This window comes from Wolffia australiana, chromosome 11 (assembly GCF_029677425.1).
Source record: "Wolffia australiana isolate 7733 chromosome 11, ASM2967742v1".
Taxonomy (NCBI): Eukaryota; Viridiplantae; Streptophyta; class Magnoliopsida; order Alismatales; family Araceae; genus Wolffia; species Wolffia australiana.
Genome location: NC_135845.1, coordinates 15,794,545 through 15,822,157, shown reverse-complemented (window position 1 = coordinate 15,822,157; position 27,613 = coordinate 15,794,545). Strand labels below are relative to the sequence as shown.

Sequence of the window (27,613 nt, the reverse complement as noted above, 5' to 3'; positions counted from 1 at the left end):
GAGCGAAAATTCACACAGACGGTGTGACTTTTCACACCGCACCGGCCGACTATCTCTACTAATCATACCCATATATTCGTTCTATCTTCCTTACTTTTTGCAAATACAGAACCCATCATTCTTTGGGGCCAAAACTCCCCAAGACTTGTGGTCAATAGTGGATAGATACAAACGGATGACTCACTCTTCACCGGTCCGAACCGGGTCCGGTTCACTGAACCCGGTCCAGACCGGACCGGGTACGACCTGATGATGAAAGGATGGCCGACCTTAGCCTCTCGTCTTCTTCTTCTTCTTCTTCTCTCCTCTCTCACTCTCTCTCTCTTACTCTCCCTCTCTCTCTCCAACTCTCTCTCTCTAACTCTCTCTGTCTATCTCTCTGAAGAGGGAAACTGTGATCTCAACTTTGGAGATTCGTGTTTGGATCGGATGGAGGGGATCAAGCGTGGTGGGTGATCGCAAAATCGCGTTCTTTGATTGTTTTTGATCGACCCATTTGCTAGAATTTCGATTTCTTCAATACCCATCTCGCATTCCATGGCGGATGTGTTTCTTCGCTCTCCTTCTTTCGTCTCTGTTGCGGGCAACCTTCCCTTGTGTCCTTCTACTTCGAGTAGCCAGCAGACGAAGCAGGTGCGGAGGCCGCGCGCTGACTTGGCTTCTTCCATTATCTTCGCTCGTCCATCGCTCAGATTTTCTCGCCTCAAGGTAAATCCTGACGCCTCTCACTTTAATATGATCAGTTTCCTCGCCGCCCCTGTAATTCCTGGAAAATTCTCCCTTTGATTCAGTATTTCGTGTTGGGATATATACTTTTTCCTGATGGAGAATCCGGGTTTGAACCCGTTTGTTGTTGTTGATTTTGCATTTTTTGTTAATCTGATACTTCGGTCTAGGGTGGTTTTGTTTGTTAATTCTTCGGTTTCAGGTATTCTTGAACGTAGAATACGCATAACTTATGCAAATTAGTTCGTCCATGAGATCTGAGGAATGAATACTTGGATCCTTGTGTCTAGAATTTGAATCTCAAGGTTCTGCTTTTACTTGGGTTACTTTTTACGATTTTTCTCCAAATAGTACTTGATTAACGGTTGCTGTTGTGCAAATGTATCTTTCAACTTCATAGATTCCCTTCGTTTCGTGTGATTTGTCTTTTTACTGAATTATATTTTCGGCTTATACTTAATCTGATGATCAGTTAAACAGTCAGAAATCAGAAACATGAGATGAAAATTGTGTATGATTACGCCCATTTCAGATGGTAAACAGTAAGGTTGGAAGATGATGATGAATTCGCCTTTGTCATGTCCATCATCATTATCATCCTGGCTCAGAAAAATGATGAGGACGATGATGACTCGTCATCAAGGTCTCCGAGCCCAATCATAGAGGTTAACTGAGGGGGAAAAAATAATATATAAATTTCATTCATCCATCCATCCATCATCATTGTTATCTTTCCCATCATTCATCGTCTAGGACGCTAAGCCCTATTAGAGTAAGTCACATTTAGAAAGAAAATATATAAGTTGCATTTGTCCACTCATCATCTTTGACATCGTCATCCTCCATTATCTGCTGCTAAGATGAAGATGACTATGACTGGTCTTCATCATTATCCATATTCACTTACAAATGACAATAAGGACGATGCGGCATCATTGTCATCTTGCGCCGACGAATGTGGAGGACAATGGCACCCGTCATAGTCCTTTCATCATCATCGTTACCGTCATCACCATCATTTACAACAACAACAAGGGTGCCTAGTATTTTCTCCGTTTATTATAAAGGTTTTTTATAACTTCTCAGGCACGTGCTGTTGTTGCTCAAACTGATGAGCCCAAATGGTGGGAGAGGAATGCCGGCCCTAATATGATTGACATTCATTCGACTGAGGAATTCATATCTGCTTTGAGCAAAGCCGAAGATCGACTCGTTATTGTCGAGTTTTATGGCACCTGGTGTGGGTCTTGTCGCGCGTTGTTCCCAAAGGTGAGTACTTTTTAATTGTATCCTGCTTTTCCAGGGTGCAGATAGCTACTTTAATTTCTGATGCACTTAGAATTCTAGAAATTATTGTTTACCATGTCCTGGATTTTTGTCGACTTTAAAAAGCTGAACTTTAGTGCATATGGTCGTGAGAAAATTTTTTACTCAACTCCAAATTTTTTTGTTCTGTTAGGTTTTCTTCATCCTAAGAGAAGAAAATTTTTTATTCAACTTCCATCTCCTGCTAGTCAATATTCAGCCCATTTATATTTTTATCGGTTATTAAAAATATTTTTTACGTCTTATATAATGGCATTAGAAGTGTAATTTTAACTTTGGAGCTTTTTTTACTTACCGAGTCGTTGTTTTCCTTTAGGTCTTTATGTCGCCCATTTCAAAACTATATGGATAACTGAATAGGAAAAACCACTTTTTTCTGGTTCCACTGCACAATCGTTTAAAAAAAATGATTTTTTTCAAGACAAGTTGTTCCCATGGATTTCCTGTTCCGCTAGATTGAACTTCTTTTCTTCCAAATACTATGAAGTATCTTTTTGGGGATATTTCTTCTGAAACTGTGGTTTATTTATCTGCTTTCTAATTATTCTCCTAAAAAAATTCAGTGAAGCAGGACGTCTGAAGAAAAAAATAGTGACTTGATATGAACTTAGATCTAGGCTCGTATTGTAAGGAGGGTAGAGGATGAGGTAAGGTAGAAATTCCCGGCGTAGAGAGGTGACACGGGAAGGATCAGAGAGGAGGCCGAGCAGAGGGGGTAGGGATCGACCGAGGACGAGACGCCTGAAGACGCGGTGGGGTAGAGATGATCACGAGGGCAGGGGATCATAGAGGGAGAGAAGGAGGCGAGACCTAGACGAGGAGAGGGGAGACAAGAACACTTCTTTCCTCTATCTTCTTGGTTGCCCTCCTAAAAGGAGGGCATCCCCATCTATAGGAAATACAGCAATCACCAAATGACTGGAATACCCCTGTGGGCTAACATGATTAATTCCGAAACTGTGGTTTATTAATCTGCTTCCTAATTATTCTCCTAAAAAATTCAGTGAAGCAGGACGTCTGAAGAAAATAATAGTGACCTTATTTCCATCTCAGCTGTCCTATTTGAGATGGTTTTCAGGTTTCATGGTTCACGGCAAGATCAATAATATATGTTTTCAATATATTGGACTTCAGCTGTGCAGGACAGCTGAAGAGTACACAGATATTGTTTTTTTAAAGGTCAACTTCGACGAGAATAAGCCCATGTGCAAGCGCCTCAACGTGAGGGTTCTTCCTTATTTTCATTTCTACCGCGGTGCAGATGGGCAGTTGGAGTCTTTCTCATGTTCTTTGGCAAAAGTAAGTGCATTTCGGAAATTATATTTGTTTTAAATAATGTTATTTTTATTTGTTATTTAGTAGTTCTTCTCATTGATGTTATTCTCGGAGACAAAACCCCAATTCCTTGGAGTTGTCATGATTCTGTTGATATCCTCGGATTTTGGGTAATGGAGATCCTCGGATCCTCATCCTTGAATGATGTTGATATCGTGATGATGGCTTTATGATGGTGATAGATAAACGGTGAGGCTGCAGAGGTTGCAGGCCCATGCCTGTGTTGGAGGATACGAGGATAATGATTATGAGAGGAAACCTATGGAGAAAATCTGGGATAGAAAGTAAGCAATGCAGAAATGGAAACTAATTAATTGATTATGATTATGATCACGAGAATGAGTATGATCATGGTCTTCATTATGCTAATGATTATGGTTATGATCATGATTATAATTATGACCATGATAGAAACCAGCATGTTAATATCGGGTAGGCAAAGATGATAAAGAGGGGAGAGAGAGGGTCCCCAGGAATCTTTAAAGGAGCGCTGCTCCATAAATAGGGAAACGCCCTTGATGCTAAATGACCAAAATGCCCTTAACGGGCTTACAGGGTAATAGAGGTATAGAATCATGTCTAATTATGATTAAGATTATGGTTATGATAGTGATAATGATGGTGAAATCTGTGGGAAACTCCACTGTTAGAAACTGGAATTCATCTGTGAGCTGTCCATTTTGGTGGTGAAATCTATTCAGAGAAACTCATCAGATAGGAATACGGTATGCGTCTGTGACCCATGCAGGAGCATAATGATTGATTGATAGAGATGATAAAATCTCTAAAGAAAATCCACAGTTAGGAATACATTTATGAAAGGCATGAGCTATTATGATACTGATTAAGTTTAAAGAGAAAACCATGACTAGGAATGGTGTATCCATATTTGAGCTGTATTTCCGGTGTGTGAACGCACTATATGATGATGATGCTGATGCTGATGATGATGATGATGATGATGATGATGATGTCCTCCATAGCGAAGCACCAGGGACTAGAAGCAAGAATCATTGTGTCAGTCATGTAATAGAGTTCACCTGACTTCCACCGTGATCGTTTCTTTCATGATTCGTTTCATTTCATCGTTTAATGATGATGTTATTGATGGAGGTTGGTAGACATTCGCCGATCTCCACGATCAACTGTTCATTATTTTCTTCAATTTATTACCTAATGACGAGGAATCTAATCATTCGCGACAGTATGCTCAGAGTTGGTCAATATATAACATTATTATTACTCAATGGGGGGATATATTTAGCATCCCTTCTTTATGTATCTCTATTCAGATTTCCAAAATTTAGAATACATGAATTCACATGTCAAAATAGTGTCTAAATTTTCCAAAATTTTGTTGTTTCTGAGTTTAGAATTTCAAATTATTCTGAATCCGCTGTGTGCATCAGTTTCAGAAGATCAAGGAGGCCATCGCCAAGCACAACACGGCCCGCTGCAGCCTCGGGCCGCCAGTGGTCGTAGAGGATATCCAGAACCTTCTAGAAGCCTCCACGCCACCAAACAAGCCCAAGCAGTAATCATCTCTGACCACCATTTCTTATTTTTTCACTTTTTTTTTTCTCTTCCCTTGTATTTCTTCTTCCTTTACCACCCAAGATGGAAACCTGTTTACCAAGTTCTACATCACCGTCGTTGGGCTATGGCGGCGTCGCCATAGCCAACGGCAGTTGATTCTTATGTTTCTAGAGTGGAGAACTTGAGGAGCTGATTTTGCCCGCTAATTATTTGCCTGATGGGCATCTATTTTCTTTTTTTGTTATTATAAATTTGCCGTTTTATCATCACAAGGGTATATCTCAAAAATCCAAAACTTTGGTTCTATCATCAGAAGCGAATTCCTCTGACTACAAGGTTTCTTCTGCAAGTGACAATTTTTGTGTGGGGTTGTTGGCGTCAAATAGGTTGATAATGAGATAAATATGTAACTGATGCACATATATATACCTGGACAGAGATGGAGATGAGATGGGTACAGAGAAATAGATGTGGAAATAGATATAGAGATGGACAGAGAGATTGGAATGGTGATAGAGGAGGAGAGAGAAATGGAAAGATAGATGTAGAGATGGACAGAGAGATTGGAATGGTGATAGAGGAGGAGAGAGAAATGGAAAGATAGATGTAGAGATGGACAGAGAGATTGGAATGGTGATAGAGGAGGAGAGAGAAATGGAAAGATAGATGTAGAGATGGACAGAGAGATTGGAATGGTGATAGAGGAGGAGGAGAAATGGAAAGATAGATGTAGAGATGGACAGAGAGATTGGAATGGTGATAGAGGAGGAGAGAGAAATGGAAAGATAGATGTAGAGATGGACAGAGAGATTGGAATGGTGATAGAGGAGGAGAGAGAAATGGAAAGATAGATGTAGAGATGGACAGAGAGATTGGAATGGTGATAGAGGAGGAGAGAGAAATGGAAAGATAGATGTAGAGATGGACAGAGAGATTGGAATGGTGATAGAGGAGGAGAGAGAAATGGAAAGATAGATGTAGAGATGGACAGAGAGATTGGAATGGTGATAGAGGAGGAGAGAGAAATGGAAAGATAGATGTAGAGATGGACAGAGAGATTGGAATGGTGATAGAGGAAGAGAGAGAAATGGAAAGATTGATGTAGAGATGGACAGAGAGATTGGAATGGTGATAGAGGAGGAGAGAGAAATGGAAAGATAGATGTAGAGATGGACAGAGAGATTGGAATGGTGATAGAGGAAGAGAGAGAAATGGAAAGATTGATGTAGAGATGGACAGAGAGATAGGGATGAAACTGAGGCAATGATTGAGGTAGAGAGAGAGAGATAGAGATACGGACAGGTAGATATGAATATGGACAGTGCGGTCGAGATAGAGATAGAGATAGAAAAGGACAGAAATTGAGATACACAAGCTGGGTGAAGATAGGAAGAGATGGCGATGGGGATAATGATAGATCGAAACGGATAAATACAGATCGAAATGGACATGGAGATAAATACGGATCGAAACGGATATGGACGAAGAGTATACAGATCTAAACGGATATGAAACCCAGAAAGATAAATACAGAATGTCTCCTAAGGGGTAATCTGCCCAATAATCAGATGAAACTCTATAGCATCACGTTCATATCAATGAGGAAATAATTAAAAAAAGAGAGAGAAGAAGAAGTAAAAGGAGGGGAAGAAGCTTCATGTTGAAGCTTCGTTTATGGCCTGGGAGAGAGCTTCTTTGAAATGCTCATCATCCTCCTCTTCTCTTCCCTGGAGAAAAAAATATCAGACACTTAGAGAGATACTGGGAGAAGGTGTGTATATATATATATATATATGTATAGATAGATAGATAGAGAGAGAGAGAGAGGAGACGTGCCAATAAAAGTCAAAACGTAATGGGAATACTACGGATTACTGAAAGAAAAACTAAGAAAGAAGGAAAGCTATGGTAAGAGAACAAACCAGAAATACATAATCAAAATTTATAGGTGTATAGATAGAGAAAGAGAGAGATAGGGAGAAAGAGGAGAGAGATATGGAGAAAGAGAGAGGGAGAGAGTGAGAGAGAAAAAGGGGGAGAAGGAGGAGAAAGAGAGAAGGCGAGAAAGGGCGAGAGAGAGAGAGATAGGGAGAATGAGGAGAAAGAGAGAAGGCGAGAAAGAGAGAGAGAGAGAGAGAGGGAAAGAGAGAAGGCGAGAAAGAGGAGAAAGAGGAGAAAGAGAGGGATAGAGCGAGAGCGAGAAAGAGAGATAACAGAAGAACGGAGAGAGAGGGATAGAGGGAGAAAGAGAGATAACAGAAGAACGGGAAGAGAGAGAGATAATAGAAGAACCGGAAGAGAGAGAGAGATAATAGAAGAACGGGAAGAGAGAGAGAGAGATAATAGAAGAACGGGAAGAGAGAGAGAGAGAGATAATAGAAGAACGGGAAGAGAGAGAGAGAGATAATAGAAGAACGGGAAGAGAGAGAGAGAGAGATAGTAGAAGAACGGGAAGAGAGAGAGAGAGAGAAAGGGAGAGGGAGAGAGAGAGAGGGAGAGGGAGAGAGATAACAGAAGAACGGGAAGAGAGTGAGGGAAAGGGAGAGAGAGAGATAACAGAAGAACGGGAAGAGAGGGAGAGAGAGAGATAGGGGAAGAGCGGGAAGAGAGAGAGAGAGATAGCAGAAGAGCGGGGAGAGAGAGGCAGGGAGAAAGAGAGTGGGGTTGGAAGGGAAAGAGAGAGCGAGAGGGAGAGAGAGAGAGATGGCCTAGCAGCAAAGATCTACCAATAAACCAGCTTCTCTCTCACGATTCGAGGAGAAATAATAGAGAGAGAAAGAGAGAAGTAAGCAAAGTTACGGCAAGAGAAAGCATACCCTGAGACGTATCGTGAGGAGACTAACACTAACGTCGGATTTATGCTTAACGTAGACGCCGCTTTCTAGAGAGAGAAACTCGAGATGGGGTCTCTCTCGGAGGCAGCGGAGAACGCACAAAACCAAGTCGATCAAATCGCACTCGTCCGAAACGATCACGCGAAGATCAATCTCCTGCTTCGACGACGATGGATGACTAACTCTGTTTATTTGGATTCTCTCTTTTCTTGTATTTTCGCCGTTGTTTTCTTCTTCTTCGCCAGGAAATAGGATCAGTTCCATCGCCCTGTTCTTCTCCTCGAGCTCGGAAATCTGCGCCTTCAGTGTTTTCGCTTGTTCTATTGTGCCCATCAGAATCGACGGCTGATCTTTCTGATCGCAGGATAAGGAAGATGTTATGAATATGCATATGATGATGGTGATGGTGATGAATGATGATGTACAAGATTGAAAAGAAGATCTGGAAAAGTAGGTTGGTGTTGATTTGAACGTGATAATAATGATGATGATAAGAGGAGAGCATAAGAATAAGATCATGTGAACAAGAAAACGAAGAAGAATACGAATAGAAATGGTAGTATTATCGTGTTGAAGATATTGATAATAATAATGGTTATAATGATTATGATTATGGTGATGGCGATGCTGTAGAAGGCTGAAGAGAAAATCTGGAAAAGTAGGATTGTGTTGATGTTGAACATGATGATAGTGATGATGATGACTGGAAAGCATAATTATCAGCATTATCAATACCTTCAACACAATAATGCTACCATTACTTTTTGTATTCTTCTTCTTTTTTCTTCTTCACATCATCATTATCATCATGGTCAATATCAACACCATCCTAAGTTTCCGGATCTTCTTCTAACTCTTCTAATATATTACCATCACCATCACCATCATCATCATCATCATCATCATGATAATACGAATAGAAAATGGAAGTATTATTGTGTTGAAGGTATTGATAATGATAGTTACCATGGTGGTGATGGTAATGATGTAGAAGAGTAAGGAGAAGATCTGGAAAAGTAGGATGGTGTTGATGTTGAAGCTGATGATAATGATGATGCGAAGGAGAAGACGAATACTAATAGAAATGGTAGTGTTATCGTGTTAAAGGTATGGATAATGATGATGATGATGATGACAATGATGGTGATGATGTAGAAGACTGGGGAGAAGATCTGGTAAAGTAGGATGTTGATGATTGGGACATGATGATAATGAAGAATACTTATAGAAATGGTAGTATTATCGAGTTGAAGGTATTGATAATGATCATGATGGCGGTGATGGTAATGATGTAGAATAGTTAGGAGAAGATCTGGAAAGGATGTTGATGATTTGAATTTGATAATAGCGATGATGATTACAGCAGTACTTGATAGTATAATAATGTGAGGAAGGAAAACAAGAACAACACCATTATGAGGATTATCAAAGAATAAACACAAGGAGAACACCTCAAGGAGCAATGATGATGATGACGATAATGCATCAAAGAATCAACACCACAAAATTATGAGGATTATCAAAGAATAAACACAAGGAGAAAACCTCAAGGTTTAATTATGATGATGATGATGAGGATGACAATGAATCAAAGAATCATCGCCTAAGGATTATATAAGAATCAACACAGAGAGATCATCTCAAGATGATGGTGAGGATGACGATGATGATGACGACAATATTGACGATGATGATGAGAGTAATGAATCAAAGAATCAACCCCTCAAGATTTGGGGATTACCAAAGAATCAACACAAGGAGAACACCTCAAGATGATGATGACGACAACGATGACAATGACGATTACACCTCAAGATGATGATGATGATGATGGTGCAACCAAAGGATAAAGAGAGGAACAAAAGGCTGATGGTGTCCATGTTAAAGATGATGTAAATAATAATGACAATGATGATGATGATGACAATGATGACAATGAATCAAAGAATCAGCACCTAAAGATTATGAGGAGTATCAAAGAATCAACACAGGAGAGCACCTAAAGATTATGGTGATGATGACAATGATGATAATGATGATGACGATGATGACGACGATGATGATGACGATGACAGTAATGAATCAAAGAATCAACACAAGAGAACACCTCAAGGTAATGATGACAATGATGACGACAATGACGATGACATCTCAAGATGGTGATGATGGTGATGGTGATGATGGTACAAGTATGATGATGCCCAATTGAAAGATAAAGAGAGGAACAAAAGGCTGATGTTGTCTATGTTAAAGATAATGTAAATGATAATGACAGTGATGATGATGGATCTGAACCTTAGTCCCATGGGGGAGCAACGCTCTTAAAGCAGAGAAGCTTTCATTAAGCTTCTCGCGACGCCTACGCTCTGAGAGCACGTGGTGCAGCTGGTTAGGAGAAGGCTGAGCTTCTTCCATGTTATCTTCACCCATTCTTCTAAGGAGTGAGAAAGACCTTTTCATCATCCCCTGTCCCTGTGAGACTCTCCTGCCTTGTTGGGCAGGCAAATAAGGCCCAAAAGCTCCTCCTTGGCCCGGCCACTGGCCCTGCTAATGAGAAATTAAGGGTCCACTGATTTAAGATTAACATGTAACCAGTGCCTAATGTCAGAAATGAAACCAATTTTCAAGAGTGACGTTAAAACATCTAATGGGCCGGATGACTGCCAGCTATACACCTATGAATAGACATCGACCGTAAGATTTCCTTTATATCTACTCCAATATTATGCTTGGGGATGAATACAATCTTAAAGTCGCCTATTTTATTCTCTCTTCTATCTATCTATCTACACCCATCAATCTATCTATCTATCTAACTATCTATCTATATCTATCTATATCTATCTATCTATCTATATCCATCAATCAATCAATCTATCTATCTATCTATCTATATCCATCAATCTATCTATCTATCTATACCCATCAATCTATCTATCTATCTAACTATCTATCTATATCTATCTATCTATATCCATCAATCAATCAATCTATCTATCTAACTATCTATCTATATCTATCTATCTATATCCATCAATCAATCAATCTATCTATCTATCTATCTATCTATCTATATCTATCTATCTATCTATCTATCTATCTATCTATCTATCTATCTATCTATCTATATCTATCTATCTATCTATATCTATCTATCTATCTATCTATCTATCTATCTATCTATCTATCTATCTATATCTATCTATCTATCTATCTATCTATCTATCTATATCTATCTATCTATCTATCTATCTATCTATCTATCTATCTATCTATATATATCTATCTATCTATCTATATCTATCTATCTATATCTATCTATCTATCTATATCTATCTATCTATCTGTCTATCTATCTTTCTATCTGTCTATCTATCTATCTATATCTATCTATCTGTCTATCTATCTTTCTATCTGTCTATCTATCTATCTATATCTATCTATCTATCTGTCTATCTATCTTTCTATCTGTCTATCTATCTATCTATCTATCTCTCTGTATCTGGTCTCTCTATCTTTAGGATCTCTCTCCCTGGTCTCTCTCTGTCTCGTTTTGACTCTCTAGTTAGTCTCTCTCTTTCTGGCTCTCTCTCTCCGGTCTGCCTATCTCTGGTTTCTCATTCTCTGGTCTCTATCTCTCTCAGTCTCTCTCTCTCTGGTCTCTCTATTTCTCTCAGCCTCTCTTTATATCTCAGTCTCTCTCTATATCTCTCAGTTTCTCTTTATCTCTCAGTGGCTCTCTTTCCGGTCTCTCTAACTCTCTTCAGTCTATCTCTCTTTCTCTCTCTGGTCTCTCTATCTCTCTTTGTTTCTCTCTCATTCTGACTCTCTCTATGATCTCTCCTTTCTTTGACTGTCCTCTCTCTCTCTCTCTCTCTCGTCTTTCTATCTCTTTCTCTTGTCTCTCTCTCGTCTTTCTATCTCTTTCTCTTGTCTCTCTCTCTCTGGACTTTCTACCTCTCTCTTGTCTCTCTCTGTGGACTTTCTATCTCTTTGTCTTGTCTCTCTCTCTCTCTGGACTTTCTATCTCTTTCTCTTGTCTCTCTGTCTCTGGACTTTCTATCTCTTTCTCTTGTCTCTCTGTCTCTGGAGTTTCTATCTCTTTCTCTTGTCTCTCTGTCTCTGGACTTTCTATATATTTCTCTTGTCTCTCTGTCTCTGGACTTTCTATATATTTCTCTTGTCTCTCTGTCTCTGGACTTTCTATATATTTCTCTTGTCTCTCTGTCTCTGGACTTTCTATCTCTTTCTCTTGTCTCTCTGTCTCTGGACTTTCTATCTCTTTCTCTTGTCTCTCTGTCTCTGGACTTTCTATATATTTATCTTGTCTCTCTGTCTCTGGACTTTCTATATATTTCTCGTCTCTCTGTCTCTGGACTTTCTATCTCTTTCTCTTGTCTCTCTCTTTCTCTGGACTTGCTATCTCTTTCTCTTCTCTCTCTCTCTGGTCTTTCTATCACTTTCTCTTCTCTCTCTCTCTCCCTTTCTTACTCTGGACTTTCTATCTCTCTCTCTCTCGCTTTCTTACTCTGGACTTTCTATCTCTCTCTCCCTTCCTTACTCTGAACTTTCTCTCTCTCACCCTTTCTTACAATGGACTTTCTATCTATTTCTCCTCTCTCTCTGTCTCTCTCCCTTTCTCGCTCTGGACTTTCTATCTCTCTCACCCTTTCTTACTCTGGACTTTCTATCTCTTTCTCTTCTCTCTCTCTCTCCCTTTCTCGCTCTGGACTTTCTATCTCTCTCTCCCTTTCAAACTCTGGACTTTCTATCTCTCTCTCTCCCTTTCTTACTCTGGACTTTCTATCTCTATCTCCCTTTCTTACTCTGGACTTTCTATCTCTCTCTCCCTTTCTTACTCTGGACTATCTCTCTCTCCCCCCTTTCTCTCTCTAGGCTTTCTATCTCTCTCCCTGTTCTCTCTCTCTCTCTCTTCTTACCTGCGGGACTTGGTTCAACGGGGAAGAAGACGACATCACCGCCATCATCGCCCTCGCGATGGCCGCGTCATCATTTGTCGCCGTCGGGAAAAACAATTCAGAGAGATCCGAGCCCTGTAATTCGATCACAATCGCTCCGTCATCTACCAACCAACGGCGGAGATTTGACTATGAAGCAACGTGTTTTCTTGCACCTCGAAGAGCTGTGTAGGGGGGGAGGACGAGGATGGGGCGGACCTGATCAGCGCAGGGTTCGTCTCCCAGCTCAGCGTGGAGAACCCCGGCAATCTGATTCAGCGAAGTGTTCAAGGAGATCGAATTGGTGAAGAGAGCAGATACAGATGAGATAGAGAGAGAGAGAGAGAGAGAGAGAGAGAGAAGGAGAGAAGAGGGAAGAGAGAGAGAGTAGCGGGAGGGAGAGGAGAGAGAGTAGGGGGAGGGAGAGGAGAGAGATGAGCAGGAGAAAGAAGAGAGAGAGAAAAAGAGAAGAAGGAGAGAAGAGCGGGAAGGAGAAGAGAGAGATAAGCCGGTGAGAGAAGAGGGGGAGAGGGAAGAGAGAGAGCAGAGCGGGAGAAGAGAGGGAGAAAGAGAAGGAGAGAAGAGGGGGAGAGGGAAGAGAGAGAGAAGGGAGGGAGAAAGAGAAGGAGAGAAGAGGGGGAGAGGGAAGAGAGAGAGAAGGGAGGGAGAAAGAGAAGGAGAGAAGAGGGGGAGAGGGAAGAGAGAGAGAAGAGAGGGAGAAAGAGAAGGAGAGAAGAGGGGGAGAGGGAAGAGAGAGGGAAGAGAGAGAGAAGAGCGGGAGAAGAGCGGGAGAAGAGCGGGAGAAGAGCGGGAGAGAGAAGAGAGCGAAAGAGAGACAAGAGCGAGGGAGAGAAGAGAGAAAGAGAGAGAGAAGAGCAGGAGAGAGAAGAGGGAGAAGAGAAAGATGCGTGGGAGAAAGAGAGATAGAAAAGGAAAAGAGAGAGAAACATGAGCAAGAGAAAGAGAGAGGAGAGTGAGAGAGAGAAAGATAAGCGGGAGAAAGAGAGAAGAGAAAGAGAGAGAAAGATGAGCAGGAGGAAGAGAGAAGAGCGAGAGAGGAAGATTAGCAGGAGGAAGAGAGAAGAGCGAGAGAGAAAGATGAGCAGGAGGAGGAGAGAAGAGCGAGAGAGAAAAATGAACAGGAGGAAGAGAGACTAGCGAGAGAGAAAGATGAGCAGGAGGAAGAGGGAAGAGCGAGAGAGAAAGATGACTAGAATGAAGAGAGAAGAGCGAGAGAGAAAGATGAACAGGAGGAAGAGAGATGAGCGAGAGAGAAAGATGAACAGGAGGAAGAGAGATGAGCGAAAGAGAGAGATGAACAGAAGGAACTAGGAAGAGAGAAGAGCGAGAGACAAAGATGAGCGGGAGAAAGGGAGAGGAGAGAGAGAAAGGTGAGCCGGAGAAAGAGAGAAGAGCCAGAGAAAGAGAGAAATATTAGGGGGAGAAAGAGAGAAGAACGAGAGAAAGAAGAAAGAATGAGTAGCGGGAGAAAGAGAGAAGAGCGAGAGAAAGAGAGAGAAAGATTATCGGGAGAGAGAAAGAGAGAAGAGCGAGAGAAAGAGAGAGAAAGATTATCGGGAGAGAGAAAGAGAGAAGAGCGAGAGAAGAGAGAGAAAGATTATCGGGAGAGAGAAAGAGAGAAGAGCGAGAGAAAGAGAGAGAAAGATTATAGGGAGAGAGAAAGGGAGAAGAGCGAGAGAAAGAGAGAAAGATTATCGGGAGAAAGAGAGAAGAGCGAGAGAAAGAGAGAGAAAGATTATCGGGAGAAAGAGAGAAGAGCGAGAGAAAGAGAGAGAAATATTATCGGGAGAAAGAGAGAGAAAGATTATCGGGAAAAAGAGAGAAGAGCGAGAGAAAGAGAGGGAAAGAATAGCGGGAGAAAGAGAGATGAGCGAGAGAAAGAGAGAGAAAGAAGAGAGAGAGAGAGAGGAGTTCTTACCCGACCTGGTCCGTGAAGGCCTCTTGGAAAGGGTCGAACGGGCTCTGATTGGCGCCGGATCTTCTACCCTGCCCCTCCTCCATGCCAGAAAACAACCAGAGAAGGATCCTCTCTCTCTGTCTCTCTCTCCCCCCCTTTCTCTCTCCCTCTCTCCCTCCCTCTCTCTCTAACTTTCTTGACTGTGTTTCAGATGAATGAAGATGGATAGAACGAGGGAGAACGATACAGAGAGATGGGTTCTGCAGGAAGTAAACGAACCTGTTTCTCTCTCTAGCAAACTAACGGTTAGAGAGAGACAGAACAAGGGAGCTGGAGACAGGGTTGTACTTATATTTATATGAATATACTCTGTTATTTCTATTTTAAATGAATGGAGATGGATAGAGAGAGAGAGAGTCAAAGAGCGCTAAAGACAGATGAGATTCAACGTGAAAGTATTATCTCTTTCTTTCTCTCTCTACCTATCTCTCTAGATTCCTCGCTTCTCTTTCAAATGAAGGGAGATGGATAGAGAGGGAGAGAAAAAAAACAGCCGGGGACTTAGGATGCAACAAGGATGTAACTAATTTTCTCTCTCTCTCTCTCTCTCTCTCTCTATCTCTCTGTCTAGTGTCTATCTATCTATCTATCTATTTATCTATCTATCTATCTATCTCTCCATTCTCTCTCTATTAGTCTTTTTCTCTGGTCTCTCTTTCTGTATCTCTATCTCTGTTCTCTATCTATCTATCTATCTATCTGTCTGTCTGTCTTTCTATCTATCTATCTATCTATCTATCTATCCATCCATCTATCTATCTATCTATCTATCTCTCCATTCTCTCTCTATCAGTCTTTTTCTCTGGTCTCTCTTTCTGTATCTCTATCTCTGCTCTCTATCTATCTATCTATCTATCTATCTATCTATCTATCTCTCCATTCTCTCTATATAAGTCTTTTTCTCTGCTCTCTCTTTCTGTATCTCTATCTCTGCTCTCTATCTATCTATCTATCTCTCCATTCTTTCTCTATCAGTCTTTTTCTCTGGTCTCTCTTTCTGTATCTCTATCTCTGCTCTCTATCTATCTATCTCTCCATTCTTTCTCTATCAGTCTTTTTCTCTGGTCTCTCTTCCTCTATCTCTATCTCTGCCCTCTATCTATCTATCTATCTATCATCTCTCAATCTCTCTATTTTATCTCTCTCTCTCTGTTCTATCTCTATTTGCTCTCTCTCTCTGGTCTCTCTATATTTGCTCTATCTCTCTCTGGTCTTTCTATCTCTGCTCTCTCTCTATGGCCTTTCTGTATCTATGCTCAGGATGCAATAAGGATGTAACTAATTTTCTCTCTCTATCTATGTATCTCTCCGTTCTCTCTATATCAGTCTTTTTCTCTGGTCTCTCTTTATGTATCTCTATCTCTGCTCTCTGTCTATCTGTCTATCTATCATCTCTCAGTCTCTCTATTTGATCTCTCTCTCTCTCTCCGGTCTGTCTATATTTGCTATATCTCTCTCTGGTCCTTCTATCTCTGCTCTCTCAATGGCCTTCCTGTCTATATCTCTGCTCTCTCAATCTCTTTGGTATCTCTATCTGTATATGTGCTCTCTCAATCGCTATCTCTCTCTCTCTGTTTTCTTTATATCTATCTCTGATCTCTATATCTCTATCTCTTTATGTTCTATTTGCCTCTGTATCTCTCTGTTATATTTATCTCTATCTCTCTCCGTTATATTTATCTCTATCTCTCTCCGTTATATTTATCTCTATCTCTCTCTGCTATCTTTATCTCTATCTCTCTTTGTTCTCTTTATCTCTGCGTCTCTCTATTCTATTTATCTCTATCTATATCCTTGATCTCTTTATCTCTTTCTCTATCTCTGATCTCTTTATCCCTGCCTCTTTCTGTTATCTTCATTTCTCTCTCTCTCTTCTATTTATCTCTATCTCTCTATCTCTCTATGTTCTCTTTATCTCTATCTCTCTATGTTCTCTTTATCTCTATCTCTCTCTGTTCTCTTCATCTATATCTCTCTATGTTCTATTTACCTCTGTATATCTCTGCTATATTTATCTCTATCTCTCTATGTTCTATTTACCTCTGTATCTTTATGCTATATTTATCTCTATCTCTCTTTGTTCTCTTTATCTCCATCTCTCTCTGTTCTCTCTATCTTTATCTCTCTCTCTCTCTCTCTCTCTCTCTCTCTCTCTCTCTCTCTCTCTCTCTCTATTCTCTTTATCTCTATCTCAATCTCCGATATCTTTATCTTTATCTCTCTCTGTTCTCCTTATCTCTATCTTTATCTCTATTTCTGATCTATTTATCTCTATTTCTCTCTGTTCTCTTTATCTCTATCTCCGATCTCTTTATCTTTATCTCTCTGTTCTCTTTATCTTTATCTCCGATCTCTGTTCTACTTCTCTATTTCTCTCTGTTCTCTTTATCTCCATCTCTCTCTATTCTCTTTATCTCTATCTCTCTATATTCTCTTTATCACTATCTCTCTCTATTTTCTTTATGTCTATCTCTCTCTGTTCTCTTTATCTAGATCTCTCTGTTCTCTTTATCTCTATCTCTCTCTGTATCTCTATCTCTCTGTTCTCTTGATCTCCATCTCTACATCTCTGGTCTCTCTATTTATCTCTCTCTCTTCTCTCTATCTCTATCTCTTCTCTCTCTCTGATATCTCTCTATATATCTGCTTCTTGACCAGGAATATGTAAAGCTGAAAAAAGTCAACGCACGAGGGTTGAAAAACAAAGTCTCCGTTCGCATTACCACTTTGGGAGGAAGATTCCTACCAGCTCGGTCTCGCCCTCTTTGACTACGGTCAAAGATTTCGACTGTTTGGATCAAGGGCATTTTCGGAAACTCAAAAAATCCCTCTTGCCCAAAAAATCCTCAGCCGTCCAAATACAAAACAAGCCACCAATCAACGGCTATCAGAAGTCCACGTCATCCATCTGCGGCATTCGGCCCCGCAGCCCCTTCTTCGCCCCCTCAATCTCGACCACAGTCGCCTCAGTGGTAGTCAGCAAAGACGACACGCTAAAAACAAACCAAAAGTCAATGGTAAAGTCAAAGTCAACTCTGTCGGCAAGTCGAACATCAGCTATTTACCTGGCGGCATCGACGAGAGCAGTTCGGATAACCTTGAGGGGATCGATGATCCCAGCCTTCACCATGTCGACGTACTCGCCTGCCACGTGACCAGAAGTAAAATCAATCCGTGTTCATACATCGTCTTTTCCAGTACGAAAGGAGCCACTTCAAATATTGCTGGTTTAATAATATAAATTCCTCATTTTAGTAAAGTTCGAACAAAAGGTTTCTGTCTCTAATATAATTCTTAATTAAATATTAAATTTTTTGATATTGATACAATACAATAAATGCCAAGTCCATTTTAAAAAACTTGTTTTGCTTATTAATCGATAATTAAGACATAACAATCAGCTAAAACGTACCTCTGGCTGCGTCGTAACCGAGATTAAGATCATCCTGCTCCAGCAACTTACCCACCACCAAACAGCCGTCGACACCAGCATTCGACGCGATTGTAGACGAGGGTGCCTGATTAATCTGCTCGTCAATTACTAGACCCGATATTATCGAACACTAAACTTTTACATTTATGAAAATTTCCTGGGTGGCATGCAGGGCACTGCTGGATTGATCTACAAGCATGAAGAATTTTCCTGAACGGGGTTCTATCAAACAATAAAGTTTTGTATCATGTAGAATTTTCCTGGGTGGCGCCTAGGGCATGGCTGGATCGGTCCACAAATCGCATTTCTATCAAAAATAAATCACTAAACTGGATCACTGAATAAATGAATAAGATTAAGATAAGGATATTACCCTCAGTGCAGTTTGAACAATTTGAACTCCTCGTCTCTCATCACTGTTCGCCACCGGAACGTTGTCCAGCTCTCTAGAAGCATAGAGAAGAGAGACCCCCCCGCCTGAAGAACGCGTGCCAGTCAGAGGATGACGTGGCGAATGAGTGGGGTAGACAACTGCTGACCTGGCAGGATCCCCTCTTCCACCGCGGCTCTAGCCGCGTTCAAGGCATCTGTTACCCTGTCCTTTCTCTCTCCGACTTCTGCCTTGCTGGCACCTCCAACCTGGCGCACTCGTAGACGGACACGTCAGCATTTCGACGCCACGTAGGAGCAGACATGCTTGTTCTGTTCTGTTCCTTTTAAACGAATAAAAAATTCGTGCAAAAGAACCACACAGGGCCTTGTTCTTTGTTCTTTTTTTTTTCAAAAAACGAACAAAATTCGCACATTCGCACTAAATTTGCACAAAGTGAACAGAAGAACCGCACACGGGTCTGTGCGATGTTCTATACGAATTTGTTTTTGTTCTGCTCGGAAAACTGAACAGAACGAACAATTCGCACAAATTCGCACAAAAAGAACGGAACAACCATGTCTGCGTAGGAGAGAAGATCAGGTCAAACCTTGATTACTGCTACTCCGCCGGATAGCTTTGAAAGCCGTTCTTGAGCTTTTTCCTTGTCAAACACTGCTGTACTTTTCTCGATGGACGCCCGCAACTGTAGATAAGTTTATTATTATTATTATTATTTTAATGTTTCTGGTTAAAAATTTGGACTATCCACCCAATTTTTCATTTTCTGAAACAGATTAGGACCAAGAAAATATTTTTAAAAAATTATTATGAAAATAAAGAAGAAAAACCGCATACCTGCTCGCATCTCTCTTCGATTAGTCTCTTGTCACCACCGCCGTGGAGTAAAATGGTATCATCCAGAGATATTGTGACCTAATTGGGGGCAAAATCGGAATTCCCTCAAGACCCTAAAGCAATTGGTCAAAGAAAGATTCATGTAAAGGATATAAAACCTTCTTTGCAGTGCCAAGCATCTCCAGTTTGACTTTTTCCAGAGTCAACCCATGATCTTCTGAGATAACCTGCGTGGTCAACAAAGTTTGGAAAATTTGGAAAATGTCTTCTTCTGGGTGAAAACCCTCAAAACTCTCTCACAAAGGAAAGCTATCCAAGCATTTATTATTAAATTTGGAAAATGTCTTCTTTTCTGGGATTTGTGTCCGACCTCACCACCGGTAAGAATACCAAGATCCTCTAAATTTGCCTTCCTATTTTCCCCAAAACCAGGAGCTTTGACTGCACAAACCTGAAAAAAGATAAAAAATCGGTGTTATCCAAGATCCATCTACTACGGAACCTGAAAAAAATAATTAACTGAGAACGCAAAAATAGAGATGCATTAATTACCTTAAGTCCTGCACGGCGCTTATTTAGAATGAGCATGGCTAGGATATCGCTCTCTAAATCTTCAGCCACGATGAGAAGAGGTCTATTTTTCTTCAATTACAGGAATTAAACCCGGAATTAATTCCCTTCTAAAGCTCAGAAAATGCGATATAGTAAAACTATGCGCTTACCTTGACGGCAAATTCCAATATTCGAACAATATTCTCCAAACTATGAATTTTCTTGTCGTGGATTAAGATCAGAGGATTCTCCAATTCCTGCCTACACGTAAAAATTGGGGACACAATGTAATTTGTTCCTTGAGAAAAAAGATTTATAATTTAGGAACCGGAGAAAGTAAAGAATTGATTTTAAAATGCACCAGAGATAAGTAAAATCCAAGCAGTTGTGGGGTCATCCGTCGAAACTTACACATTTCTGGGTTTTTGTGTCAGTGACGAAATACGGAGAGATATAGCCACGCGATAATTTCATGCCCTCCACGACTTCAAGCTCATTTTCTAACGTTTTTCCATCCTGGGTAGTTTTAAATCAGCATGTAGAACAATCGTAAAATATCAAGATAGATTGCATTAATCAAAATTAACCTACCGAGACAGTAATAGTTCCTTGCTTTCCTACTTTCTCCATTGCTCTTGAAATTAGCTCTCCAATTTCCCTTTCACTATTAGCTGAGATGGTCGCCACCTGTAAAATCAGCATAAGAATAAGAAAGTAATCGTGAAAAATATTCGGTAAAACCAAATGAAAAATGATATAAGTAAATAACTTCTCGAAATGTGTACCTGACAAATTTCTTCTGGGGTGCTGATCATCATTGCTCTGTTTTTCAAGTGAGATACAACCGCTTCCACAGCCTTATGGATGCCATTTCTCAAGTCCATGACGTTTATTCCAGCGGCCACTGACTTACAGCCTTCTGTCAAAATCGCCTGGGCAAGAACAGTAGCACAGGTTGTTCCTGCAGAACAATGCATTAATAAAATACTCGAGCATATGATAATTAGTGGGATCATATGAAGAAGCTATAAATAAAGGAGGATTTCGACAGGGAGAAGGGATCAATGCTTAAGTTGTCGCGGGGGCAACTGGGTTGGAGAGCGCGGAGAGTCCTCGATCCAGAGTGAGGTTCAGTCAATCCGTCTATTCCCATGCGTTCATCACATCTTCTTTTCATCTTCTCTATCTACCACCTTCTTCAGTAACTCTTCACTACACTCATTACTGCTATTCTAGGAAATGTTTGATAGTATTCTCAGGATCATTTTCTATCATTCTTAGGAGTATCATCTTTTTTGTTGGATCTAAGGATATCCGTTTCAATATGTAATCATTGTTAGCTTCTGTCTTTTCTCTCTATCATTCTTTCTCTTTCATTATCTGATTCAGACCAAAAAGAAGGCCTCTGTAACTTTGTCCGCTGCTCTTGAACGAAAGATTAGGCCAGAGAATATCAAAGTTGAGTTCGGAAGAACAAGATCCAACTGTCACACTCCCATAAAACTAGATTAACCAAAACAAAGGATTTGACATGAAGCGTTAAATTATCCAGGACTAATCTCATAAGTTATTGGTAGAAAATAAAGATCAAAAAATATTTAGTCAAGAGCAAAGAAAAATAGAGTTAGAACAGATGCGGATATGAAGATAGATGAGCGAATTTCTACAATGAAACATTATATTTGATAAATGTTTACCATCTCCGGCAGCCGTGTTTGTAGCTTTTGCGACCTGTTTCACAAGGCTTGCCCCCACATTCTTGGCCTTTTCTTTGAATTCGATACTTTTCGCCACAGTTACACCGTCTTTTGTGATTTTAGGTTCACCCCTGCTTTTCTCAATGATGACAGTACGACCCTGCACAAAAAGAAGCTCTACATTACAAAAAGACGGATCACCGATCAATTCTGTCATTTTTGGCTTAATTAATCCACAATTCCTAAAAAAACCCGAAAAGATCAGCGTCAAAGTCATGTAAAATTCTACCCGTTTCCATGAATAAAACACTAGACCCCGTCAACCAAAATAAAATACTTCCTAAACTCCCTGTTCATTCTAGTCCCCGACGAGACAGAGTCAAAGATATCGACCCAATTCTTGGTCAATTTGCGCAGGAATTCCAGATTTTAAATGATCTAAAGAGAAAATACGCATCATACCTTGGGTCCCATTGTGACTTTGACCGCATCCGCAATCTCGTTGACTCCCTGAAGCATCGCGGCGCGCGCACTGACTCCGAAGTAGATTTCCTTCGCTCCATAGTCTCTGCTTGAGATGAACGCGCTACAAACCTTCTCCCATTCGGGTGACCACAGAAATTCAAGATAAAAACGCGAAAGACCAGTCAAGATCGAGAAATGATCCAACCCGAAGCAAGAGGAAGCCAGCTAAAGTGCAGTCAACGAAAACGAAAGCAAAATCGCACCTTCCTACGCGCCACGCCTCTACAGAATCAGATCAAAGCAAAAAAAAAACAATGATCAACAGTGTTTAAGTATGAAATCAGACAAAGAAAAGATAGCAATTGGAACAGAATAATGAACTGAATCTTGCGGAAAACCTCGCCATTGAAGCAGCAGCAGCTACTGCACGGTGCATTTCAAGATTCAAAACGCCGTCTAGATTGAAGATTCAACTGAGATTCGCGTTCTAGTTCTAGAAACTCGACGGCTTTCAGCTTCGAGCTCTGAGTAGGGTTTAATTAAATGTATAGTTTGTTACATTATTCGGAGTTTATATATTATTATTATTTACCTCCCGTCCCGTCCAGTCCCGATGGGAATAACAAAACTTATTATTATTTTTAAAGGAACAGCAGCCTGTCATCCGTCACGTCATATGTCACGGTGACGGCAACATAACTGATGAAGTGACGGTGACAGTGACGAAATTAGGGGCCCGTGACGGTGACGGGGACGGTGAAGGATGACGAACTGGCCATGATGGTGACGTGAGGGTGACGGGGGGCCTCAGACGGGTGACGTGACGGGATGGCCGTCAGGGATGATGGCCGTGACGGATTTTCGAAAACTTAAAAAATGGCCAAAAAAGCTTAAACATCGTTATACTTAAGCTTTCCGACGGCCCAGATTTCGCCACGTGGCGTCGCAAACTCGATTTCTTGGAATTTTTTGCAGAAAAGTTGGAGGACCATCCAGTCGATCGCGCTCCGACCCGTCGCCAACCGCGTCGCGGAGCCCGAGCCGGCGCGAAGAATCTACAATTCCACTATCAGGTTTGAGAAGCTACGACGTCATCTCGCTACGTGTCAAGTGTCTTTATGTAAATTTTCTGTTTTTCGTCATTGTTGGATTGTCAGGAGGCCCCTCCTGCGTGAGTCCTCATGCATGTTTTTTCTTTTATTTAATTGTGCTTAATTGTCCTCTTTAGGGGGAGAAAACCAAGATGGGCTTCTTCTCCCCCTAAAGAGCCCTTATAGGGGGAAGCCCAATAGGCTTTCCCTTAAAAGGGAGCCCAATACGGCCACCCACAACTACTACTTTCTCTCTATAAGAGGGGAGGAGTGGACGTGGGATAGGTATGTTTTGTTGTCAAATTTGAAGAATTAGATCTCTTTTCATTGTTGGCAGTTATTTTGTTATTTGGGAGAGTTGATGTTTGTGTTGAAAACCATCTTGATCCTCCGGTTGTATCTCGGAGATTTGATTGGGGAGGAAAATTGCTGAAGATTACTACCATTATCTCAAGCTTCTCCAAGCTCCAATGATTTTTCTCCAAAAATCAGAATGTCGATTGCTTTGAAGAAGATTCAATAGTAATGGCTTCCCCAGAAAATCAGATACTCCGCATGTGATAGTCGGATCCCCCAACCTTAACATCAAGTGGGTGTGTCGTCGCCCGGGGACTTTCTAAGGTCTCATTTGGACCAATTTTCACTCTTTCTCTCTTGTTCTTTGAACACTGATAGGCTGCTCGTGTTTCCCTTGTCGATCCTGTGTCAAATCCAGCTTGCCTTCATCGACGATTGAGCGCTCTGGTTCAGCATCTCCTCCTTTCTATCGATCGAGCCAGAATTTTCACTCTGAATATTCCTCGATGGTTCCCTCCTTGATCAATCATGCAGGAATTCACTTTGCCGTGATCATTCTCCAGCGGTGTTGCACATTTCGACCAGTTCTCACTACCGCTTATTGCAGCGGAATTTTCCTGACGACACACACCATATCGTTTGGGAATTGGGTGTGGCAGGGTGAAACGATCGTCTTGGGTATCTTCCATCCATCTTCGTGTGTTGATCTGGCAACTCGTTCCATCCTTTAGCAGAGTCTTGCCACATTCCACGAATCTTCCCACGCTGTCGATTGCGGACTGTTCTGCCTCGAACCGAACCGATCGTCACTGCGTAATTATTTGTGACAAAGTTGTTCACCCTTGAAGTTTAACTTGAGCCAAGAATATTGAATCCTACAACGTTTGTCCCAGGACAGTCAGCACGATTGAGTATCCACATTTGCTGTCAGCCTACTCCGTGCTGCAATTTTTATTATCAGAAGTCGTCAAACACGCCTGGCCAGCTTGTAACTCTAGCCTTGCGGAACATTGTTGACGCAGCGTTCTCGTTAATCGGAGCATCAGATTCGGCAGGTTCTACCATCTCCCCTCTTTTCTTCAGTACTGGTTTTGACTGCTCCTCTGCTCGAGTGAACTTCTATGGGTTTAGGATTAGCCATTTTTTCGTGATAGAGTCTCTCACTGACGGTGCCAAAATGGTGTTGCTTCTGGTGACGGTGTAGACGTTCACACTATGTCGTCCTTTCGATTTGATTACAAGGATCATTGAGAGCTTGATCGTGTCAAAACCTGTCGTGTGTTGCCCAATTACATCTCGGGTCATTCGACAATTGATGTGTCTCTCGTTATTATTTACTCAACTCATATACATAATTTCTCGTCATTAATATTGCATATAGTGTTTATTCTCTGCATGTAACACAAAGTATCACTTCCTACCATCATGTTACATCAAACGTCCTTGCATCAAAAGTCCTCGCAAAAGGACGACGCCCAAAGATAATTAGCGATATGCCCCTCAGATTCTCTCTCCTCCATATTTAACTAAGAAAAACCATAGAAATTTCTCCTCCATGTTTTTCCCATCACATGCGACGGTGACGTGATGGGATGCCGCTGAGAGGGAGGTGTGATGCGAACGTGATGGATTTTTCCAAAATCTGTGGACGTGTGATGGGACGATGACATGATGAAACTTTTGTCATGTCCTGTCTCGTCATCCATCCCGTCACGTCCTAGACGTGTCGTTCCCTAATATTATATGTTCTCTTGGAGAATATTTTAGTTTAGGGAAACTTTTTAATATATTTGTAAAAAAGAACACTTATGTGACTAAACAATATCTGATACAAAGTATTTTTTGTTTTTTTCTTTAAATTGGCAAAATCATGTTGTTTGGTATGTCCAACCCTATAGCTGTGCCCGTAGACCGATCCATCCGTGCCTGGGACGCCACCCAGGGGGTATTTATTTATATATTATGGAGTGTTTCATCATTTTTGGGCGTGGAGCAAGCATAAATGTCCCAATTACACACAGAGCCTACTTGCCCATGCCCATGTTGCAAGAAAGAAAAGGTACATAGGTGTTACATAGTGAATGCCGGGAGATGATCACTCGTACCAGCAGGAGTTGGGGAGCCCTTGTAGCGATGCAAAGTGTGGAGTGCATAGTCCACCTCGCCATTCACAGATGTCATCATGGAGGTGCACAACTTGACGGACTATCAGGCGACAAGGTGAGCTCTCCCGCCTCCAGTATTCCAGGCTATCTGCCAATCCTGCGGGCCTTCCTTCGATAGTGTGCGACACGTACGAAGGGCCAACAAGCGGAGGCATTCAACGTGATAGCATCCACGAGTTGTCGGAGTGAGTGCTTGCCAAGAAAGGAAAAGGGAGGAAGGGATTCGTGTGTGTACCGCGTGGTTGGCAACGACATCTATTGTCTGATTTCTCTCGCACATATAGTGACGAACACTAGTTGTGGGGAGGCAGTACCGCATGATGTCTTGTCATACGCGTTGTAGTCGCCACTAGGAGTATTTGCCTACACAAAGCATGTCAACTAAAACCTGTGAATCCTATTTTACGACGATGTGGTGAAGGTTTCGTTCCTCATAGCTGATAACATGCAATTTTATCATGCAAAATCAGGGATTTTATAAGAAATTTTTATCTAAAAGATCCATATTGCATGTTATCATATTAAAAAGATAAGCAATTTCTAAAAAATTTGATTTTATATAATTTCATGAACTTTTAATTAATTATGCACAATTTTCTGGATTTTATTTTTAGGAAAAATGATTTTTAAAGTAGAAATATATTTTCTAATGAATTTATTTCAATTGGAAATGTTTTCTAATAACTTTTCTGATTTTTCCTGATTTTTTCAGATTTTTTTGGAGTGATTTAGAGCCAAAAATATATTTAATTCATTGAAAAAATCACTCTCGGATTTTTTTAATTGATCACAGGCGTATTTATCCAATTTTCGGACTTTTAAGGGCATTTTTCAGGGGGGTACGTGGCGAATTTTGGCGCTTTAGCGCTTGAGAAAAGAAAAAACGTGCAGCCAATCAGAGCGCGCCACGTGGATTCTCTAACCGTTCGACCAGAGGAGAGAGAAAATCAAGCCTAAAAACTTCAAAAAATCATAACTTTTCATCCTGATTTCCAAATGACCTGAAATTTTCAGGGTTTGTTTGTAATATTCGTAACCACCTTTCTGAGCCAAGAACACTATAAATTGGGCTCAGGAAGGTGGCGAAATTTGAACTTTGATTTGGAGCTCCAATACAATTGGCCTGGAGGACACAGCTTATTTCAACAGTTCAGATCCGGATTGGGGCCTCTCCAAAGTCTTGTAAGTCTTCATACCTCTTCAGATTCGTGATTTCTTGAAGTTCTAACACGCCAAGGCATAGGCGAAAGGTATATGCCCTAGATTCATGAATTTTAGAGAGAAGCAGAGGATCTTTGGTTAGAAACCAAAAATTCTATCTTAGGAGTTAGATCTAATCATAATTCAACATTTTCTATCAGTTAGATCTGTCATTTTGACAGATCTGACTGTTTAGACAAAAAATCCCCAAATTTCATGCACTTTCTCTCTCTAGATTAAACTTTCACTTTCTCTCTCTAAAATTCAAAATTCAAGTTTCAATTCTTTAATTCTCATCAATCTGAACTTCCACACAAAATTTCATTCAAAAATTCTCTCATTCAATACCTTAATCCTAAAAATTTCATAAACTCTCTTAAATTTCTCTCTCTTCAAGTCTCTTACATTGAAATTCCACTTAAATTCACTAATTGACTCAGAAATTCTTGCAGACTGCCTCTCTAGGGTTCGACTCCTTACTCATCATTTTACTAAAATCTAAATTGAGAAAGGAATTATAAATTTCATTGCATAAGCCTAATCAAACAACGACAAATTAGGGATTAAAACACATAAATTTTAGGCTTATCAAATGGCGCCATTGCCGAGGCACAGTGATTACAAGATTTCTGAGACAATTCTGATACAGAGGAACTCTGTTTCTGAACTGTCTGAAATAGTCAATTGAGTTTAAAATTTTTTTCAAGATTCATTCATTTTCTTGATATTAATTGTCAATTCTAAAGATTTGTGCTATTCTTTTAAATTCTTTTGAGTTCACTGGAAGGTTAA

At 40.7% G+C, this 27,613-nt stretch overlaps 3 protein-coding genes across 7 annotated transcripts; 1 reads left to right on the top strand and 2 right to left on the bottom strand.

Annotated features, from left to right (window-relative positions):
• The first annotated feature begins 292 nt into the window (after positions 1–292).
• Positions 293–5,189, top strand: LOC144709320 (thioredoxin-like 2, chloroplastic). Of its 2 annotated transcripts, none has more exons than XM_078582845.1 (4): positions 293–708; positions 1,813–1,995; positions 3,106–3,351; positions 4,797–5,189. In XM_078582845.1, the coding sequence occupies exons 1-4, from the start codon at positions 538–540 to the stop codon at positions 4,923–4,925; spliced, it is 729 nt and encodes a 242-aa protein (XP_078438971.1). In that variant the 5' UTR covers positions 293–537; the 3' UTR covers positions 4,926–5,189. The 2 variants fall into 2 exon arrangements, with proteins under 2 accessions (XP_078438971.1, XP_078438972.1); XM_078582846.1 differs by having other exon boundaries at positions 297–708; positions 3,187–3,351.
• Positions 5,190–6,414: 1,225 nt separating this feature from the next.
• Positions 6,415–14,942, bottom strand: LOC144709319 (basic helix-loop-helix (bHLH) DNA-binding family protein). Of its 4 annotated transcripts, none has more exons than XM_078582840.1 (6): positions 14,655–14,942; positions 12,892–12,985; positions 12,698–12,811; positions 10,053–10,304; positions 7,740–8,111; positions 6,415–6,650 (listed from the first exon to the last, which is right to left on the bottom strand). In XM_078582840.1, the coding sequence occupies exons 1-6, from the start codon at positions 14,735–14,737 to the stop codon at positions 6,579–6,581; spliced, it is 987 nt and encodes a 328-aa protein (XP_078438966.1). In that variant the 5' UTR covers positions 14,738–14,942; the 3' UTR covers positions 6,415–6,578. The 4 variants fall into 4 exon arrangements, with proteins under 4 accessions (XP_078438966.1, XP_078438967.1, XP_078438968.1 ...); XM_078582841.1 differs by having other exon boundaries at positions 10,053–10,301; XM_078582842.1 differs by having other exon boundaries at positions 12,935–12,985; positions 14,660–14,942.
• Positions 14,943–17,387: 2,445 nt separating this feature from the next.
• LOC144709317 (chaperonin CPN60-like 2, mitochondrial) lies at positions 17,388–22,607 on the bottom strand. Its single transcript, XM_078582839.1, has 18 exons — positions 22,467–22,607; positions 22,332–22,350; positions 22,066–22,197; positions 21,604–21,763; positions 20,692–20,867; positions 20,498–20,593; positions 20,318–20,422; positions 20,077–20,163; positions 19,907–19,996; positions 19,725–19,805; positions 19,513–19,581; positions 19,355–19,432; positions 19,107–19,202; positions 18,666–18,765; positions 18,500–18,603; positions 18,106–18,211; positions 17,759–17,837; positions 17,388–17,686 (listed from the first exon to the last, which is right to left on the bottom strand). Exons 1-18 carry the CDS (start codon positions 22,502–22,504, stop codon positions 17,581–17,583), a joined length of 1,722 nt encoding a protein of 573 aa, XP_078438965.1. The 5' UTR covers positions 22,505–22,607; the 3' UTR covers positions 17,388–17,580.
• Positions 22,608–27,613: the final 5,006 nt, after the last annotated feature.

Excerpts from the sequence above, each read along its gene's own strand:
- LOC144709319 (XM_078582840.1), bottom strand. The coding sequence starts at position 14,737 with ATGGAGGAGGGGCAGGGTAGAAGATCCGGCGCCAATCAGAGCCCGTTC. Across the intron at positions 10,305-12,697 it reads CGTTGAACCAAGTCCCGCAG|CAGGGCCAGTGGCCGGGCCA; the intron begins GTAAGAAGAGAG and ends ATTTCTCATTAG. Across the intron at positions 8,112-10,052 it reads TGCTCCCCCATGGGACTAAG|AAAGATCAGCCGTCGATTCT; the intron begins GTTCAGATCCAT and ends TCCTGCGATCAG.
- LOC144709320 (XM_078582845.1), top strand. The coding sequence starts at position 538 with ATGGCGGATGTGTTTCTTCGCTCTCCTTCTTTCGTCTCTGTTGCGGGC. Across the intron at positions 709-1,812 it reads TCAGATTTTCTCGCCTCAAG|GCACGTGCTGTTGTTGCTCA; the intron begins GTAAATCCTGAC and ends ATAACTTCTCAG. Across the intron at positions 3,352-4,796 it reads TCTCATGTTCTTTGGCAAAA|TTTCAGAAGATCAAGGAGGC; the intron begins GTAAGTGCATTT and ends TGTGTGCATCAG.
- LOC144709317 (XM_078582839.1), bottom strand. The coding sequence starts at position 22,504 with ATGCACCGTGCAGTAGCTGCTGCTGCTTCAATGGCGAG. Across the intron at positions 20,164-20,317 it reads ACACAAAAACCCAGAAATGT|GAATTGGAGAATCCTCTGAT; the intron begins GTAAGTTTCGAC and ends ACGTGTAGGCAG. Across the intron at positions 18,766-19,106 it reads GCGGAGTAGCAGTAATCAAG|GTTGGAGGTGCCAGCAAGGC; the intron begins GTTTGACCTGAT and ends CGAGTGCGCCAG.